The following is a 16,877-nucleotide window of genomic DNA, read 5'->3' as shown; positions in this document are numbered from 1 at the left end:
CACATTAACAAAGAACAAATTTTACTAATTTACTAATACAATTTTTTTAGGTAAGTGGTTGTAAACAAATTATTTGGGTTGAATTTAAGCAAACAAGTTAACATTACTAAATTTAATTTATTTAAATTCAGCCTTTATAAATAGTTTGCAACTATTTATCTTAAATTTTTAGTAAATCCAATTAATATTTTTTTCAGTGATCAATTCAAATTTAGCAGTCAAATAATTCCAAACAAGGATGCAAAATTACAGATTTGGCCATATAAACTAGTTTAATCACTTGTGCATTGTCTAATATAAAATATGATTTTAATAATGCTGTGACAATTATATTTTTAATGTTATTTTCGCATAGTTTCTCAAAATAATCTTGGTCTGTTGTTTTTGCTACAGCCAATTAAACCTGTATATAATATAATATAATATAATATAATATAATAAAATATCATATAATATAATATAATATAATATAATATAATATAATATAATATAATATAATATAATATAGTATAATATAATATAATAGTGTAAATGGGGCCTAAGTGTGTATTTTTCGCGAGCAGGTTGTTACGACGGGGGTGGAGGAACAAGATGCCGGCTCAACATCGTAATGTTTATCGGTCATCAGAGATGGATGATGGCATCGTCTATCGACCCAACCCTAAATTGTATGCAGAACCACAAACCTTTTTCTATAAATAAATTATAATTATGAAAACTGTGTTCATCATAACTGAAAGGTACATCTTGTTTACTGGCATCACTCATCGCACAGTCCTGTCAGTCAGTCATTTAAAGGGTTAAACGAATAACCCACAACACAACTATGATGTGAAACTTTTGGGACTAATAACAAAAATTTTTTCCATGATTTAACAAAGAAAAATTAAACATTACACATTATTCCTTGATTGGAATTTGTGCAATAAAATATCCTTTATTAAATTCACACTGCACCTTTGTCATAATTACCTGGAATGATTGTAAATAAATCAAGTAACCATGATTAGATTAATCTGTAATTGTGAAACGCCTATACTGTGTGTGTGTGTGTGTGTGTGTGTGTGTGTGTGTGTGTGTGTGTGTGTGTGTGTGTGTATATATATATATATATATATATATATATATATATATATATATATATTTTTTTTTTTTTTTTTTTTTATATATCCTAAAGTATTTTCAACAGAGCAAAGAAATTTTCACGGTATGTCTGATAATATATATATATTTTTTGAAGAAAGTCTTATTTGTTTTATTTCAGCTAGAACAAAAGCAGTTTTTAATTTTTTAAAAACCAATTTAGTGACAAAATTATTAGCCCCTTTAAGGTAATTTTATTTTTGATAGTCTACAGAACAAACCATCATTATACAATAACTTGCCTAATTATCCTAACCTGCCTAGTTAAACTAATAAACCTAGTTAAGCCTTTAAATGTCACTTTAAGCTGTATAGAAGTGTCTTGAAAAAATGTAGCCAAATATTATTAACTGAAATGAGTTATTATAAGTATTATTTTTAGAAATGTGCTTAAAAAAATCTGCTCTCCGTTAAACAGAAATTGGGGAAAAAAAAAAAAAAAACAGGAAGGCTAATAATTCAGGGGGGCTAATGATTCTGATTTCAACTGTATGCATGTATGTGTGTGTGTGTGTGTGTATATATATATATATATATATATATATATATATATATATATATATATATATATATATATATATATATATATTCCTGAAAAGAAACCAGTATAAAAAAGAAAAATGAGAGCGAGAGAGGATGAGCAAGAAAAAGAAAGCTTTCACTGAAACGGTGGTCAGTCCTGAGACATGAGTGTATATTTGTGTCTGCATGGGTGTTTGTTTTGGCTGCGTCAGCACTTTGTTTTGATGAACTCTCAGTGACCTGGACACACTCACACACGCACAGAGTGGCACACAGGAGCAGACGGCTGACACACACACACGCAATGCACAAGCATGCCAGTCCTTCAAACACCACACATGCAGAAAGAATTACTGAAATATTTATCTGCTGCTGAGGGCAGGGCAGAAAAAAAGAGGAAAATCAGAGAAAGAGGAGTGATTGTGGAAGAAGGTCATCAACTATGCAGAGATGGACAGAAGACAAAAAAGAAGATGGCAGGAAAGGCTACATTGTTGGGATTTCCTGTCTATTTTGTGAAAGAAACAGAGCATCCCAAAGATCTGTTAAATATTTGTTTTGATTCGTGCGAATGTCAAATTGTTTTTTTTTTTTTTTAGACAGATGAATCATACAGCATTGTTTTCCATGCTTACAAAGGCTGCATTTATTTGGTCAAAATACAATAAAAACAATAACAGGGGGTCTGCGGGTTCTTTAAAAAAGTTTTTAAAAGTTGATAAACTAATGTAGAGATTTTTATTTTATTTTAATTTACTTAAGAAGTATAAAAAAGTCTTAAATGCTATTTTGCAAGGTGTTAAATTGTATTTAATTTGTGTTTATGCAATGTATGATTGTATGCTAAAGTTTGCCTGAATTAAATCTGCAAATATCAGGATGCTATGTAGTTTATGAAATCAATGAAATCTTACTAGATTTGACATCATGCTGCTTTGTTCACTGCAGTAACCAAGGCAACACTATTATTTTTGCAGTTCTATAGGCGCCAACCTGCTGAATTAACTACATTTATTAGATTTTTATTCAGTATATGCATATTGTTTTAGTTTTGGATTAGTTTCTTACATTAATATTAAGTAAATATAATGCAAGTTAAAATCTTTTCAGTGTTTCCGGTTGAAAAGTGGTTATAAGTCTTAAAATGTATGGAAAGAGTCTTTAAAAGGTCTTTAAAGGTATTGAATTTCTAATTCCTGTATATACTACGAGTAATGTTTCACAATAATATAATAGAAACAAGAGTTTCCCATTTTAAATATAATTTATTCCCATGATTTGATTTAACATCATTGCTCTTCTCTTTAGTTACGTAATTCTTCAGAATCATTCTAATATATAGATTTATTTTAATCAATGTTACAAACTCATGCTACTACTACTACCACTACTACAAGTTTTGTGCAAACCATATTTTTTAGTTAGAATTTTTGATTGGAAAAAAAACAAGTTTATATTATTAAGCATTTATTTTAAGTTATTTGAGCATTCTTAATGTCTTTACTTTGAGTTTCGATGATTTAAATGCGTATTAAAGAGTATAAATGTATTTTTATTTTTCTTAAACTAAACTTTTGAACAGTGTAGTTTGTGTTCCATGTAGGCATGGGACAATAACCGATTGCAAGGTATACCGTGGTTTGGAAAAGTCAAGGTAAAACTGCCAAAATTTCCTGTTATACTGTTCCTAAGGTAGATGAAAGATTTTATACCCAAACATTTAAAAAGAACATATTTTAGAGCAGTTATCACAATACTGTAAAACCGCGATATTATTATCCAAGGTTATCATACCGTCAGAATCTTATACCAGAACATGCCTAGTTTCATGGAAAAAAAAAAAAAATCAGATTAAGGAAATAAAACATTATTTGAAATATTTTTTGTCATGTTAATGGGAAAAACGAATCCTGAAAAGCTAATCAAAGGAGAACAAATGGCTAGCCTCTTTTAAAATAACTTCAATCTAGGGATGGCTGATACAGCAAAAACATTATCATGATACAATGTTTCATATCATTTAGTATCGATAATTCTTGAATATTTTTTTAACAATGCATTTAGGAATATTAGGTTTTTTTTAACCACTTAATTTAAATTTATTTTAACATTAATTCATTAATTTCATTAACATTAATTTCACATTAATTACTTCTTTTAATAAAATAAAAAATAAACAAAAATATCTTGTCTCTTATGTCTTATAATAAAATAAACATAAGGGGTAAAGAGACTCCTAAACTTGATAAATAAAATGTTACAAAGTGTGAGCAATGGTAAAGTGTAATCACTGAACAATAAAAGCAAACTAAGGTAGATCAACATCTGTTAGGTGTAAATATTAATGATATAGTAAACCCCAAACTCTGTAAGCAAAACCAATTATGATAATCCAATCTGGGCTTTCAAGTAAAGTAACCAACCATCATTAATCAAATACTTATTAAAACTTGACAAATTGTGAGGTTGAATGACTACACTGCCTCATGCTAAAAAAAATCTTTCAGATCGGGTGCTAGTGGCTGGGATGCACAAGAAAAGAAACCAAAAAGCCACTCTGGCGACATCCTTTTTATTAACAATCTTGTCACTGCTGCTAGTCACGGCACTCATTTTCGGACCCGAGGTGGCGATGACAAAACCTAAATCTCGCAAGTGAAAAGTGTAGTCAATAAATACCAATACTGCTTTTAATTGCCGAACCCTACTTCAATATTACTCTTAATTTAACTCTTTTGCTTCATTAAGAAGATTTACTACAACATGCCTGTCCTGTTTACAAAAATCTAAAACACCTTTGTTTTTGTTATTCTAACAAGCCACTACATTTATCTCCAGATTTGTTATCAAGCTGCATTTTACAAACAAGCAACAACTTGTCAACAAACAGGAGATCAGAATGGTAGACTATTACTAAACAAAACATGCTGTGTCTGCATGTTGCCTTCACAACATAATAGAACAATTCCCTCTAGAAAAAAAAAACAAAAAAAAAAAAACAAAGTAACCCACTCCATTCTTAAGGCTTGTGGTGCGATCTGTTTTCGAGAAGCCTCTACATGGTTGACATATTTCTGTATAGCCTGCTTACTTTATATCATCTGACCCCTTTTCCCCATCGCTCTCTCTTTCACTGTGCCCTCACGATGCCCTCCACCCCCTCCTGAATTTCTCAATCCTCCCTGCCTGGTACCACAACCGCCGCCAGCCACCGCTGTTAATTACCGCTGACAAATGATGACACCTTCGGGCCAGGGGTCATCTTATAATCAGTGGCACAAGCAGGTAGCTTGTCGGCAGAAGCCAGAAAATACTATTGCTTATTTAGTAGCTTCTGTTAATGAACTGAGTGGCCGGGATGAATTACATTTATTAATGATTTCACCTTTAAGAACAGTTCACAGTACCCTTCAGTGGGGAAAGCTGCTGTTGGACATGGAATTGAACCAGATTTTGGTAAAAACCCAACTAATACAGACATAAAAACAAAACAAAAATCTAAAAAAATTAGTTATAAATGTGCAATAACAGTGAAATGACACAAGGAGAAAGTACCGAACTACTGAAAAGTATTTAATACGTGACGGTGAAAAATGTGAAAAATGAAGTCACATGCATTTCTCAAGTGTGAGTTTTTCACAGTCTTCAACAGAGTGTAAAAATCTTGATGTTTTGTGGGTCTCGTCTATGAAATCTGAGCTTTATTTTATATTTTCTTATGGATTCAGAAGAGGTGATTGGTTGTGCCATTCTACAGCTTGGATTTTTTTTTCTCTGAAAGCGTTTGAGCGTTTCCTTGTCAATATTTTGGATCATTGTCCTGCTGAAAGGTCAACTCTGGTTTCATCTTCATCCTCCTGGTAATGTAGATGTTGGACTGAAGCAGTTACATGTACTATCATTTACACTGAGGAAGGGCAGAGGGTTGCTGAAGAACTGCTGAAAGATTTTAGCTGCTGTCTGAGCTTTCACTGCCTTTCTGCACCTCCCTTTCTTCACGTGTTCAATACTTTTTTCCTGTGTCATTTCATTTTATTACACATAACTTCATTTGTAAACTTTGTAACCAACATACGGGGAAAATTTCAAGTCAACAGCACCTTTAGAAATATGTTTTCGGAGAAAAATGGGAACGTGTTCAATACATATTTTCTCCGATGTATCTACTTAACAAAAGTAAGTTCTTAAACAGTTGCTAAAATTAATGAAATGTAATTTTTCTTGATTATTTAGAATGTTTAGTGATCAAGCCATTTCATAATTTTGCAAACATCTATGAAAACTATTCGAATTCTGAAAGAAATAAACATTTATTAGATGTTAAATGTGTGTCATTTGGGATGTAACAGTAGCTGTATTACGGCGTAATGGTATTCCCGAACCATCACCGAACAGGGATTAAGGTTAGGATTATGCACCAAATACGACGAATACAGTCAGTTCAAAATGTACAGTCACTGGAGTGCAGCAACATAGCAGCCATTTATAAAGAATGCATCTTTCTGTCTGAAAAGGCAAGATGCAATGCTCAGAACTGGTTCTGCCATGTTGCCGTTGTCATGCAACTCAGCACACAGAAGCTTGCAATGCTTGCCCCGCCTTCCAATTCTTCTGATTGGTCCACTGCTGTGTAACTGACATTAATGTATGCCACTGTGTATAAAAGCTGAAACTGCTCTTACCTAGGGAAAAAAAAAAACATCTAAAAAAAACCAGTGCTGCAGAAGACACCAATGGTCAGTAAACCATTTCGGTAAACCAGGTTCATATTAAAAAAACGATTGAATTAATTTTGCAAGTCTGATGCTGCATTCACACCAGACGCGGACAAAGTGTCAAGCAGGAGGCATTTACATGTTAAGTCAATGCAAAGAAGTGAATAGACATCCTGTGGCACGATTTGCATAAATGAGGTGGCGCAAATGAAATGATTCGTGTGAATTAAGCGGCGCGAGTTGAGCATTTTGCATGATTGGCGGGAGAAAATCCTCCGGCCGACACCGGACAATAGTTCATCAAACTGGCCTCAGCTCATTCTAAAAGCACTGCTGAAAGCCTCAATCATCCAGGTATCATTTCTGGAGGAGTTGATGAACTCCAAGAGCTGGGTGCACATCTGAATGGATCTAGTGGGCTCAGACACAGCTTCAAGCGAATCGACGCTGTTTTTCAGCTGTCATAAAAGTACATAAACACAGCTATTCTCTCAGTAAAGGCCATGTTAGCCATTTAGCAATGAAGCTAGAGTCACCGGGCAGACAGAAGCCACACCCCTGACGTGAATCCACGTCTATTGTGAGGTGAATTTGACATGCGAATAAAGCAGGTTTGACGTGCGGATGAAGAGAGTAAACACAAAATGTTCACGCGTTTATTTACATGCAAATTGCTCAATTTATTTATGCGTTCTGCATCTTGTGTTAACACAGCATGAGGCCTTTCTACTGTATATACACACACTCAAATACACACATACACAGTTGTAGCTTTTCAGTTCAGTATGGGTAAATAGTTAGAAACTAAAGGTCGGTTCACACTGTGCGATTTAAAAAAATTACATTTTTTTCTGAACGATTGTAACATGTCACTAACATGGCTCCCATGTCACACTGTAAAATATCAGCTGTTACAAAGTCAGACTGAACGACAATAAAGAAGAAAGAAAACGCCCCCAGAGTTTGATTTCATCCACCTGTGACACTTTCACTATCCCGCGTTCTGAAATGAATCCTTACAGCAAATATAAAGAATCTGTAGTGGCAATTTTGCACACGGCGTGTCTCAATAATAAAACCATGAAGAAAAAACAACGGGCACTAAGCGGCTATCTCTGAACATGTCAAACTAACAAACAAAGGTCACCGATTTTAGCCTAGGATTTGGGAAATTTTTAGGATTTCCAAAATTTGTCTCAGATGACAGAATCATGGCTGAAATTTCAATGTGAGCAGGGCTTTAGAGGAGAAAAGATTAATCTTAATTTTTTTTCTGTTTTATCTATTTTAGGGTAAAATTACAAAAATGTTTAATTTGCAATACAAAGTTTGGCAAAAGATAGAGATGCTAAAGATGGAACACATACAATGTCAGACACCATTTTCTATATCAGCGGCAAATTTTTTTGCATTGCACAAAAAAAAAATGTTGATGCGATGCTGATTCATTAGCACCACCTACTGGCAGAAAAAGAATCTGCATCTCCATTCAGCTGTTGGCGGTTTTTGGACTAAACAGATTTGTTTTATGAAGCACTTTTTCACAAAGCTAATGTCTAAGAATGCAACTTTCCGACAACAATCCCTGTTGGATGAGTCCATAAAGATCAATAATAAGAACTGAAAATAGGAGTAAGCTAAAGTACAACTAGGCAGGTCTGGTTGTGGCATAGGCAGTACAAGCAAATGCTAAGGGCGCTGTACATCCAGGGGGGCGCCAGAAATGAGCGCGATTAAGTTGGTTTTGTTTTCGATATTCCTGACACATTCAGTGATAGACGGCAATAACTCAAAAACCCTAAAAAGAACTAAAGCGTGTTTCCTACAAAAAGAAAAAGCTGGTTATGTTTCACAGCTGTCTTTTTCTTTACTTTTTTCGCTCGACATTACGAGCACTGCTCCGTTTGAGCCCTCGCAAAATGCGTTTAGCAGGGAGAGCTCGCGCTGAGCTGAGCTCTCAGTAAGGGACCGTAGGAAAAATGTTTCTTTTTTTTTTTTTTTGACACAACTAATTTTCTCTTAAATGAGCACAAACAGTTACTAAAGTAGTCGAATGCTTCATTATAGATCTGCATTCTTACAGTGACACCTCTGTTATGGAAAAAAAACACAATGAGAGATTAATTTGCTGCTCTTCACTAAATAACTATAGTAACTTTAATCAATATGCAAATACAATCAAAAGTGAAGAAGATTTTATAGCTTTATTTAATTTCTGTATAGGCCAATGATTTTAATAGGCTAAACCTTATATTTTATTGTCAATATTTTCTAATGTTTGCTATGTATTCTATCATTTGAATCTATTTGTTGTCCCATATTTTTTACATCCCAACGTTGACAGATTGTTAATTAATAAATAGCTATATTGCTATCTGTTAGTTTTAACGTCAGCTAATGTTATGGAAGGGTATAGATGTTATGGAAAATAGTAATGCAACTACACCCATCATTACTTCCTCAAGCAAGTGTGTAAATAGAAGATCTATTTAGCAATAACGTTAATTGCATTGGCATATTTAACTGACAATTTCCTAGGTTGTAGTAGTCGATCAAAAAGCTATTTAGTTTCTTATGACTATATGTACACTAGCAGAAGAATTTACTGAGATGTGACAGGGCGACACCTGAAATCTTGCCTTGGGTGCCAAATTGGTTAGGGCCGGGCCTGCAACTAGACATGGGCAGGTATAAGCTTCTGATGGTATGATAACCTTGTATAGAAATATCACGGTTTCACAGTATTGTGATTACTGCTCTAAAATATGTTCTTTTTAAATGTTTGGTTTAAAAAAAAACTTATTTGCCCCCATTTAAAAACAAAAGATCTTATTTTGAAAAACATTTAACGTATTTTGGAACAGTAAAAATGTCAGGCTAAATTAATAATTCTAATTAATTATTGACTTCTGCTCTCTTTATTAGTTTATAAAACACAGATTTGGCCAGGCAATGGCGCAGTAGGTAGTGCTGTCGCCTCACAGCAAGAAGGTCACTGGGTCGCTGGTTCGAACCTCGGCTCAGTTGGCATTTCTGTGTGGAATTTGCATGCTCTCCTTGCCTTTGCGTGGGTTTCTTCCGGGTGCTCCGATTTCCCCCACAGTCCAAAGACATGCGGTACAGGTGAAGTGGGTAGGCTAAATTGTCCGTAGTGTATCAGTGTGTGTGTGAATGTGTGTGTGGATGTTTCCCAGAGATGGGTTGAGGCTGGAAGGGCATCTGCTGCGTAAAAACTTGCTGGATAAGTTGGCGGTTCATTCCGCTGTGGTGACCCCGAATTAATAAAGGGACTAAGACGACAAGAAAATGAATGAATGAAAACACAGATTTCTTTAAAATGTAAACCTGCATTTTTGGATGTTTTCTGCTAAAGATACTGTTGTCAAAAAATAAAAAATAAAAAAAAATAAACAAGTAAAAAACCTTGCATGGTTTAGAAACGGTATAGCAGAAAATTTTACCGGTTTTAAAACCTTGATTTTTCCAAACCGCGGTATACCTTGAAAACGGTTATCATCCCATGCCTTAGTACAACTGGTGTGTGCTTTTGCAAATCAATTAGAAAATAATGGTCTTAGTAGCAGAAAACAGGTAGGTTCGTGTATCATATAGAGAATATTCAGTAGATAAATATTAAAATCAGAGGAGAGAGATGAGAAGCATCAGACCGGTATATTTCCTTGTCAACCGCATAATTTTGTTAATTCAAATCAGAGGAGTCAACTTATATTCATTAGCAGCCCTTCAAGAGTCTAATGCTATTCAGGTACGGCTTGTTATTGCACATTAAGCTTGTTACAATTTTAACAAGCTTCTCAAATCCAACATCTGTACAAAAATCAGTGCATTTCATCATTTAACTTCACAAAATGCCCAGAGTTCTCTCAACTTATGCATTAATTTTGGACCCCTAACTTGTGGTGGTGAATCTACACCTTGCAAGACATGCTTTCCTGTTGCTAATAATTTCATAAAAATCACCCTTGGTAAAAAGTGACAAGGACGTGTCCCAGTTGCCCATACCCTAAATGACACCTACACTACTTAGACTGGCCATCATCAAGTAATTAGCGCTATCAGCTTCACACTGATCTGACTTCACCCAGGGATAAAACCCTCACACTTCATATCTAGTATCCATACGGCTGCAGATAAACAGCTGTGCATATCTTCACCGATCATTCATTCACGAGCACATCATAACCACCACAGATGATTATGAAGCTCTGATACAGTTTCTATGGCAGCGAGAATGAAACGCCCCCTTTATCTATTGTTGCCTGGCTTTTTAAACACTCACCCCAGATGAACTCGGGTCACATGACTTACGTCTGCCTTTCCTAAGAGGATTAGAGAGCCTTTGATTTTCAAAAGCCAAACCACCATCTAGCACAACCAGCTTACACGTTAATCAAACCAATCACAGCTGCTAGCTGGAATATACGCGATACGTATCGGTGTGGATATTCAAGTAGGATTACCACCCTGTTATCAGGATAGCTATGCAACATCATGCCTCGCTTCTATTAGACGACCTGGTTTGTTATACAAAGGTATATCGGATGTTTGTCTGGTTTGACATCGAGAGTAATCAAGTCAAGGTCAATGTGTCGACCTTCATGAAAGTAAAATAAATGGACGGAAAACAGGCTCGTCTTCTACCTCGGGCCAGACGAGAGTCAAGCCTGACCGAGCACTTTGTAGGGCAGAAGAATGAAGCCGTGTAAATGACCTCCTTGATGGCTGAGGCCCAGGGTCGTGGAGGTCAGAGCGGCTGCTGGGAGTGTGCGTTTGGAGGGGCACACCGGGGTCGGGTCTCGCGTTTTGATCCCGGTTTCCAACAAAGCACCAGGATGTGTTGGGACAAAAAGCACTTCCTGCAGGAGAGGCTGGGAAAACTGTGAGCAAAGCGCACCCCCCGCCAAGACCACCCATCGCAGATGTCTGCTTTTCCCACTTCTTAACAAAATTAGCATGCTAATTCTGGCGGGCTGAAACACCTCCTGATATTTTATACAGACTGTGTAGCTTTGTGTTTGGTCATTATGTCCTATAAATTGCATATAAATCAGAAGTATGGTCATAAGGCATAAGTGGTTGTTTAAATGGTGGGTTTAATTCCGTAGTCTTGCGTGTATGTATTTACATACATGACAGAAATCAAAATCAAAAACAATATTCAACAACCTGACTGGACATTTTAGAAACAAGTAATTTGTTTTTAACAATTTAAATAAATAGGTGTAATGTATACAATTAAAGCCAAAATTACACATTTTTTATTTTTCAAAAATTTCCCAATTTATATTTGACAGAGCAAGGAATTTGACACAATATTTCCTATAATTTTTTTGAGAAAGTCTTATTTGTTTTATTTCAGATAAAATAAAAGCAGTTTTTAATTTTTTTAAAAACATTTTATGCTCAATATTATTAGCCCTTTTAGGCAATTTTTTTAGTATTGTCTACAGAACAAACCATCATTATACTGTAGCTATGTTTTCATTAACTTACTTTTATGTGATTAAGGGAAACATATAAGATGTGCATACATTTTTAAAATGCACCTAAAAACATGTCAAACGTACATAACTGCATAAAACAAACTTTTTATTCAATAAGAAAAAATGCGCATAAACTACGATAGAAACACTTTTACCGAACAAATTCCAGTATGCACATTGAAGTCGATGCGATATTGTTGTAAGAGATCATGTGATGATAAAAATGTATTTGAACAGACAATCCAGCATGGCTGACTGCATTGTAAAACATCTAAAATGCTGTTTTGGTCATTCTAAAATTCTTTAAACATTTTAGTGTTAGTGTTAGTAAACTATTAATTACCTCCAGAATTGTTAAGCACGTCTGCTCTGCGTCTCACACCTCCAAAAGCCACTACACGTTTATGGCATGTCGTCATTTTCTCCTAAGTTGCAAGTAATTTATTGAATAAAGAAAAGATTTAAACAGCTTCTACTACAGCAGCAAATTAACTTTTTACGATTAATATTTGGCGCCATTTAATCAGGAAGGACTATTTTGATCTCTTTGACTCATTGGATGGAAACACTGCTTTATTCACATGTCTTTTATGATATTCCAGTTTTGCACATACATTTTATCTGCACTTTTGGATGGAAACATAGCTAATGACGTGTCTAATCACCCTAACTTGTCTAATTAAGCCTTTAAATCCCACTTTAACCTTTTCATGCATACAATCACACTGGTGTGATCAACCTTGGCTGTTCCCTGAAGCGCGAACATCCTTGGCTGTATTCCATCTAGACTTCACCATGCTGTAGGAGAGGGTGAAGTCTAAATATAATACAGCTGAGGCTTCTCACGTCAATATAGCATAGTTTTAGTGACAATGTGCAACAAATAATATTTTTACATTACAGTAAGGGTTGAGTTTAGGGTTGAAGTAGGGGTAGACACTAATAAAATAAAATTAATGTGTAATTTATTAAATAATTTAATTACTACTTAGCGAAGCAGTGGTCCAGTAGGTAGTGCTGTCGCCTCACAGCAAGAAGGCCTCTGGTTCAAACCTTGGCTGGGTCAGTTGGTGTTTTTGTGTGAAGTTTGCATGTTCTCCCTGCGTTCGCGTGGGTTTCCCCAGGGTGCTCTGGTTTCCCCTACAGTCCAAAGACATGCGGTACAGGTGGATTGTGTAGGCTAAATTGTCCGTAGTGTATGAGTGTGAATGAGTGTGTATGGATATTTCCCAGTGATGGGTTGCAGCTGGAAGGGCATCCGCTGCGTAAACATATGCTGGATAAGTTCCGCTGTGGCAACCCCAGAATAATAAAGGGACTAAGCCAAATAGAGAATGAATGAATAAATACTATACGTTAATTTACGATCACAGCTGTATCCTTTCTAGTACCAACGGTGGCACCCATTACCAGTCACATAACAAATAATATGGCTATTATTAAGCCATTTAAAAAAAATATATATATATATGTATATTCTATTACATATTTGAAAATTGGAGTATCAGAAATTTCACAATAATATTAAAACATTTGTCAATTTTTACAGAATAGGGCTAAAAATAACAAAATACGATATCTACATAGATCATTGGGGCTGGTGGGTCACATGGTATACTTAACATGTTGCCACTTTAGAACGCCATGGATTCCAAGAAATGATGACAAAAAAATAAAATAAAATCTCGCAGGAGGATCAGTTGGAGTATTTAAAACTTGCGTATAAAGTTTAATAAAATATATACTTTGATAATAAAATGTAACATTAAAGACAACAGTTTACCTAAAACAAAGCGATGACTAAAATCCAGCACATTTAGCAACAGTCATCAACTTCAATTGACGCTTTAGCATGGTCTCCAAGCGATAAGCTGCTTCTAGTAGCTGTTGACCAGTGTGTCACATTGCTACAAATCTTTCCGTGCCAAACACTGCTAGGCATCCATTCACACCTGAAATCTAACACACCCACGCTGGCGTCCCGTGGGAGTGAGGGGTAGCCCAGTGGGTGAGGGGTTAACCGAGATAATGCTATGCTTATCAGACGAGCCCTTTGCATGAAAGATGCCAATGTGTGATGATGGCTGTGTGTGGGGAATGAGAAACAGAGAAAGATAGATGGATTGGAAGAGAGAGAGAGTGAATGTGTGTGTGTGTGTGTGTGTGTGTGTGTGTGTGTGTAACAGTATCTGTAGTGAGTGAGAACATGTCTCATGTCCCGCGGAGCAGAGTACAACAGTGTCTAACATGACCCAGGTCAACAGAGGTCTCTCTGTCCTGAAACTGAAAAGTCTTTTATATTTTTATCATTTATTTATTCATTTACTACCCAAAAATAGGGTATTGTAAATAAAGTTTGATTTAAAATCCATTTCATCCATACTGGAACTTTAATGGCATTAACTAGAAACACTCAATCAATGAAGTAAAAAAAAATTATAAAATAAACTAAAGAAATATGAAGAAAATAAACACTTTTGCCATCATATGGTTTATCGGTATCCTTTGAATTTTACATTTCGACTTTTCGCTGTCTAGAATACTATAAAAAGTATGATTTCGTCTGTGATATAAAGCTGTTAAAAAATATGTTGGGTCAAAAAAAAAAGTTAATTCTAGGGATGCTACGATCGATCAGATAAAACAAAAATCGGTATCGGCCCCCAATCACAATTGAAGACTCGATCGGTACTTGATGATCTGGCCATTCTCATGAACCAATCTCACGAACCAATCACAAGTGTTAGTTTACAACTCAGGTTTTACATCCACAGTGCTACAACACGTGAGCAATGATTCCAAATTGCACTGTCAGTCATTTTTCTTACCACTTTCTTCTTTTTGTTTTATGTATTTTTTTTAAAGCTGCTTCTAACTATTACATGTACATCCTTAATTTATTCTCCTACAATGAGTTTCACAATGAGTACTCAGTATCAGCTGCAAAAATCCTGATCCGATCGTCCCTAGTTTTTTCCAAAAGTTGACTGATGTTATAAATTGTCTCCAGTCTGTAAAAAAGCTCCTATACATGTAAAACTATTATAGTAATACATTGTTTTCATCTAAATATTTTTGTTAAGCTGTACAGCCAGACCAAACTGCTTCCAAATTTTAGGTTTAATCATTATTATCGTGGGAAGTTTTGTTTTCGATATTCCTGACACATTTTACCACTATATCACACATTCAATATGATTTCACCTATCCCTAAAGCAAAAAATTTCTGTGAAAAATTATACAAGAGACTTAGGTCCAATCCCAATTCTATTTTTGTAGCAGTTTTTATTTTAGACGAACACGAACGCAGTTATGAATGTATTAAAACATATGCTTGTTTGTTGTAAAGATTTGTGATAATGACAAAAAATACTATTTTGTGCATTTCTTTACTTTTGTGTGCAGCCGTGCTGTTGTTGTAGTACTCTGGGAAATTTTCTTACCCCTTGGTTTCAAAATCTGTTTCAAAGGCTTTCTAGCCCTTCCCCTAAGCCCTACACCTTCAAGTTGAAGAAAATTGGGACACCCCTACCCCTTACGAGAACACGCAAAATGAGGGGTAGGGGTAAGGGGGAGGGCTAAAGGCTGATTTATACTTCTTCGTCAAGGGCAAGCGTATGCTCCGGAGCAGCCTGCGTGTGGACGCATAGCCCTTGCATGGCCATCACGCACTTTTTAAAAAAAATGTAACTGAATGCCACAACGACAAGTAGTGCAAGCACTGTGATTGGTCAGCTTGGTAGCGCTGACAAGTGTGGGTGGGTCAGAGAGCCGCACGAACCCGTTGAAGCGAGTGTTTACAAGTGTAGGATCCCGTGACGGAGGTCCAAATAGAAAGTTTTGTTTTGTGTTTACCTTATGATTAAAGTTGTTGCACATCCCCGGTTCTTGCCTCAAAATGAGTGAGTTTGAGCTACTTCTACATTAAAGTAGCATTCAGAAAAAACTAAACACAAGTGAAAAAATTCAACACAGAGGAAAATAAAAAAATACTGTCAGTTAGATTTTAGGAAGTGTTATTGCAGAGCAACAATCAGCATGCAAAAGTATAAATGTACGACAATGCGCAAGGCATGTGCCGTGGGTCATACCAATCACTCGACACAGAAGTATAAACCAGGCTTAAGGGGTAGAATTGGGATTGGGCCTTAAACCTTATTTGATTCCATTTAATCAAACAGTAACTTAATGTGGGTGAATTGGCCATCTGTTACCTGACTAACGCACTTAACATGTGTTGCATATGGTTAGTACATACACTGAGTGCAGACTGTGATTTATGGAGCTTTTATTAATCCTAATGCAGCTACTGATTCTACATCAGCCTTCAGAAAAGCAAACAGAAACTGTCGACTAACACTGTTATCAGAAAATATAGTTTACTCTTTCTGAACAAGTATCATGTCTAATGATCTCAAGTCTAATTTATTTATTTATAATATACATTATCATCTATAGTTCAGTCTACAGAAACCAAGCCTGATTTTAATAGCCATTGAATATCCTATTCAAATGCTCGATAACCCACAAAATATTCATGCATGACAAATGTAGCAATGACAACAAGGATTTAGAAATGCTTACCAGGGAGCCCCGTATATCCTGAATCCTTTAATGGTGACCTCAGAGTCCTGTAAGTACACACAGTTTGTGAGGAGGGACTGAACGTCGTCAAAATCCTCAGACCTCAGTTTGGACACTGAGGGGAAACGGTAGTAATCCTGCTTTATGAGTTCCGCCATAAAATCTTTATCGAAGGTAAGTTCGTGATTTCCAGCGATGACAACTTTGTACTCGTAGGGAAGGCCGCCTGTAAGGGAAGACGCGTAATGAGAATGACAGACATTGGAAGCAGATGTATAAAAACGCTTATGCTTGTGGATATTCATAGGGAGTGACATGTTAGGCATTCTTTAGTGACCTACTATATTGTAAAAAGCCTTTAGTTGACTTTACATTAAAAAAGATAGTAAACTCATTGCCTAATAATTAT

At 35.6% G+C, this 16,877-nt stretch overlaps 1 protein-coding gene and 1 long non-coding RNA gene across 5 annotated transcripts in view; one reads left to right on the top strand and one right to left on the bottom strand.

Moving 5' to 3' along the window:
* The window catches only part of LOC137489337 (uncharacterized), a 62,994-nt gene extending 62,042 nt beyond the window's left edge, over window positions 1-952 (top strand). The window contains exon 4 of one of the 2 annotated variants that reach the window (XR_012400335.1): window positions 564-952. This is a non-coding gene — a long non-coding RNA (uncharacterized lncRNA). The remainder of the gene's footprint in view (window positions 1-563) is intronic. The other variant, XR_012400336.1, reaches the window with a different exon arrangement.
* The window catches only part of mpped2 (metallophosphoesterase domain containing 2b), a 44,187-nt gene that overhangs the window by 19,687 nt on the left and 7,623 nt on the right, over window positions 1-16,877 (bottom strand). For all 3 annotated transcript variants that reach the window (NM_200042.2, XM_005174308.5, XM_073941820.1), the window contains exon 4: window positions 16,469-16,694. In NM_200042.2, coding sequence (NP_956336.1) covers window positions 16,469-16,694 — 226 coding nt within the window. The remainder of the gene's footprint in view (window positions 1-16,468; window positions 16,695-16,877) is intronic.

This window comes from Danio rerio, chromosome 25 (genome assembly GCF_049306965.1).
Source record: "Danio rerio strain Tuebingen ecotype United States chromosome 25, GRCz12tu, whole genome shotgun sequence".
NCBI lineage: Eukaryota > Metazoa > Chordata > Actinopteri > Cypriniformes > Danionidae > Danio > Danio rerio.
The sequence above is the reverse complement of the archived record's forward strand: the minus strand, read 5'-3'. Positions and strand labels throughout refer to the sequence as shown.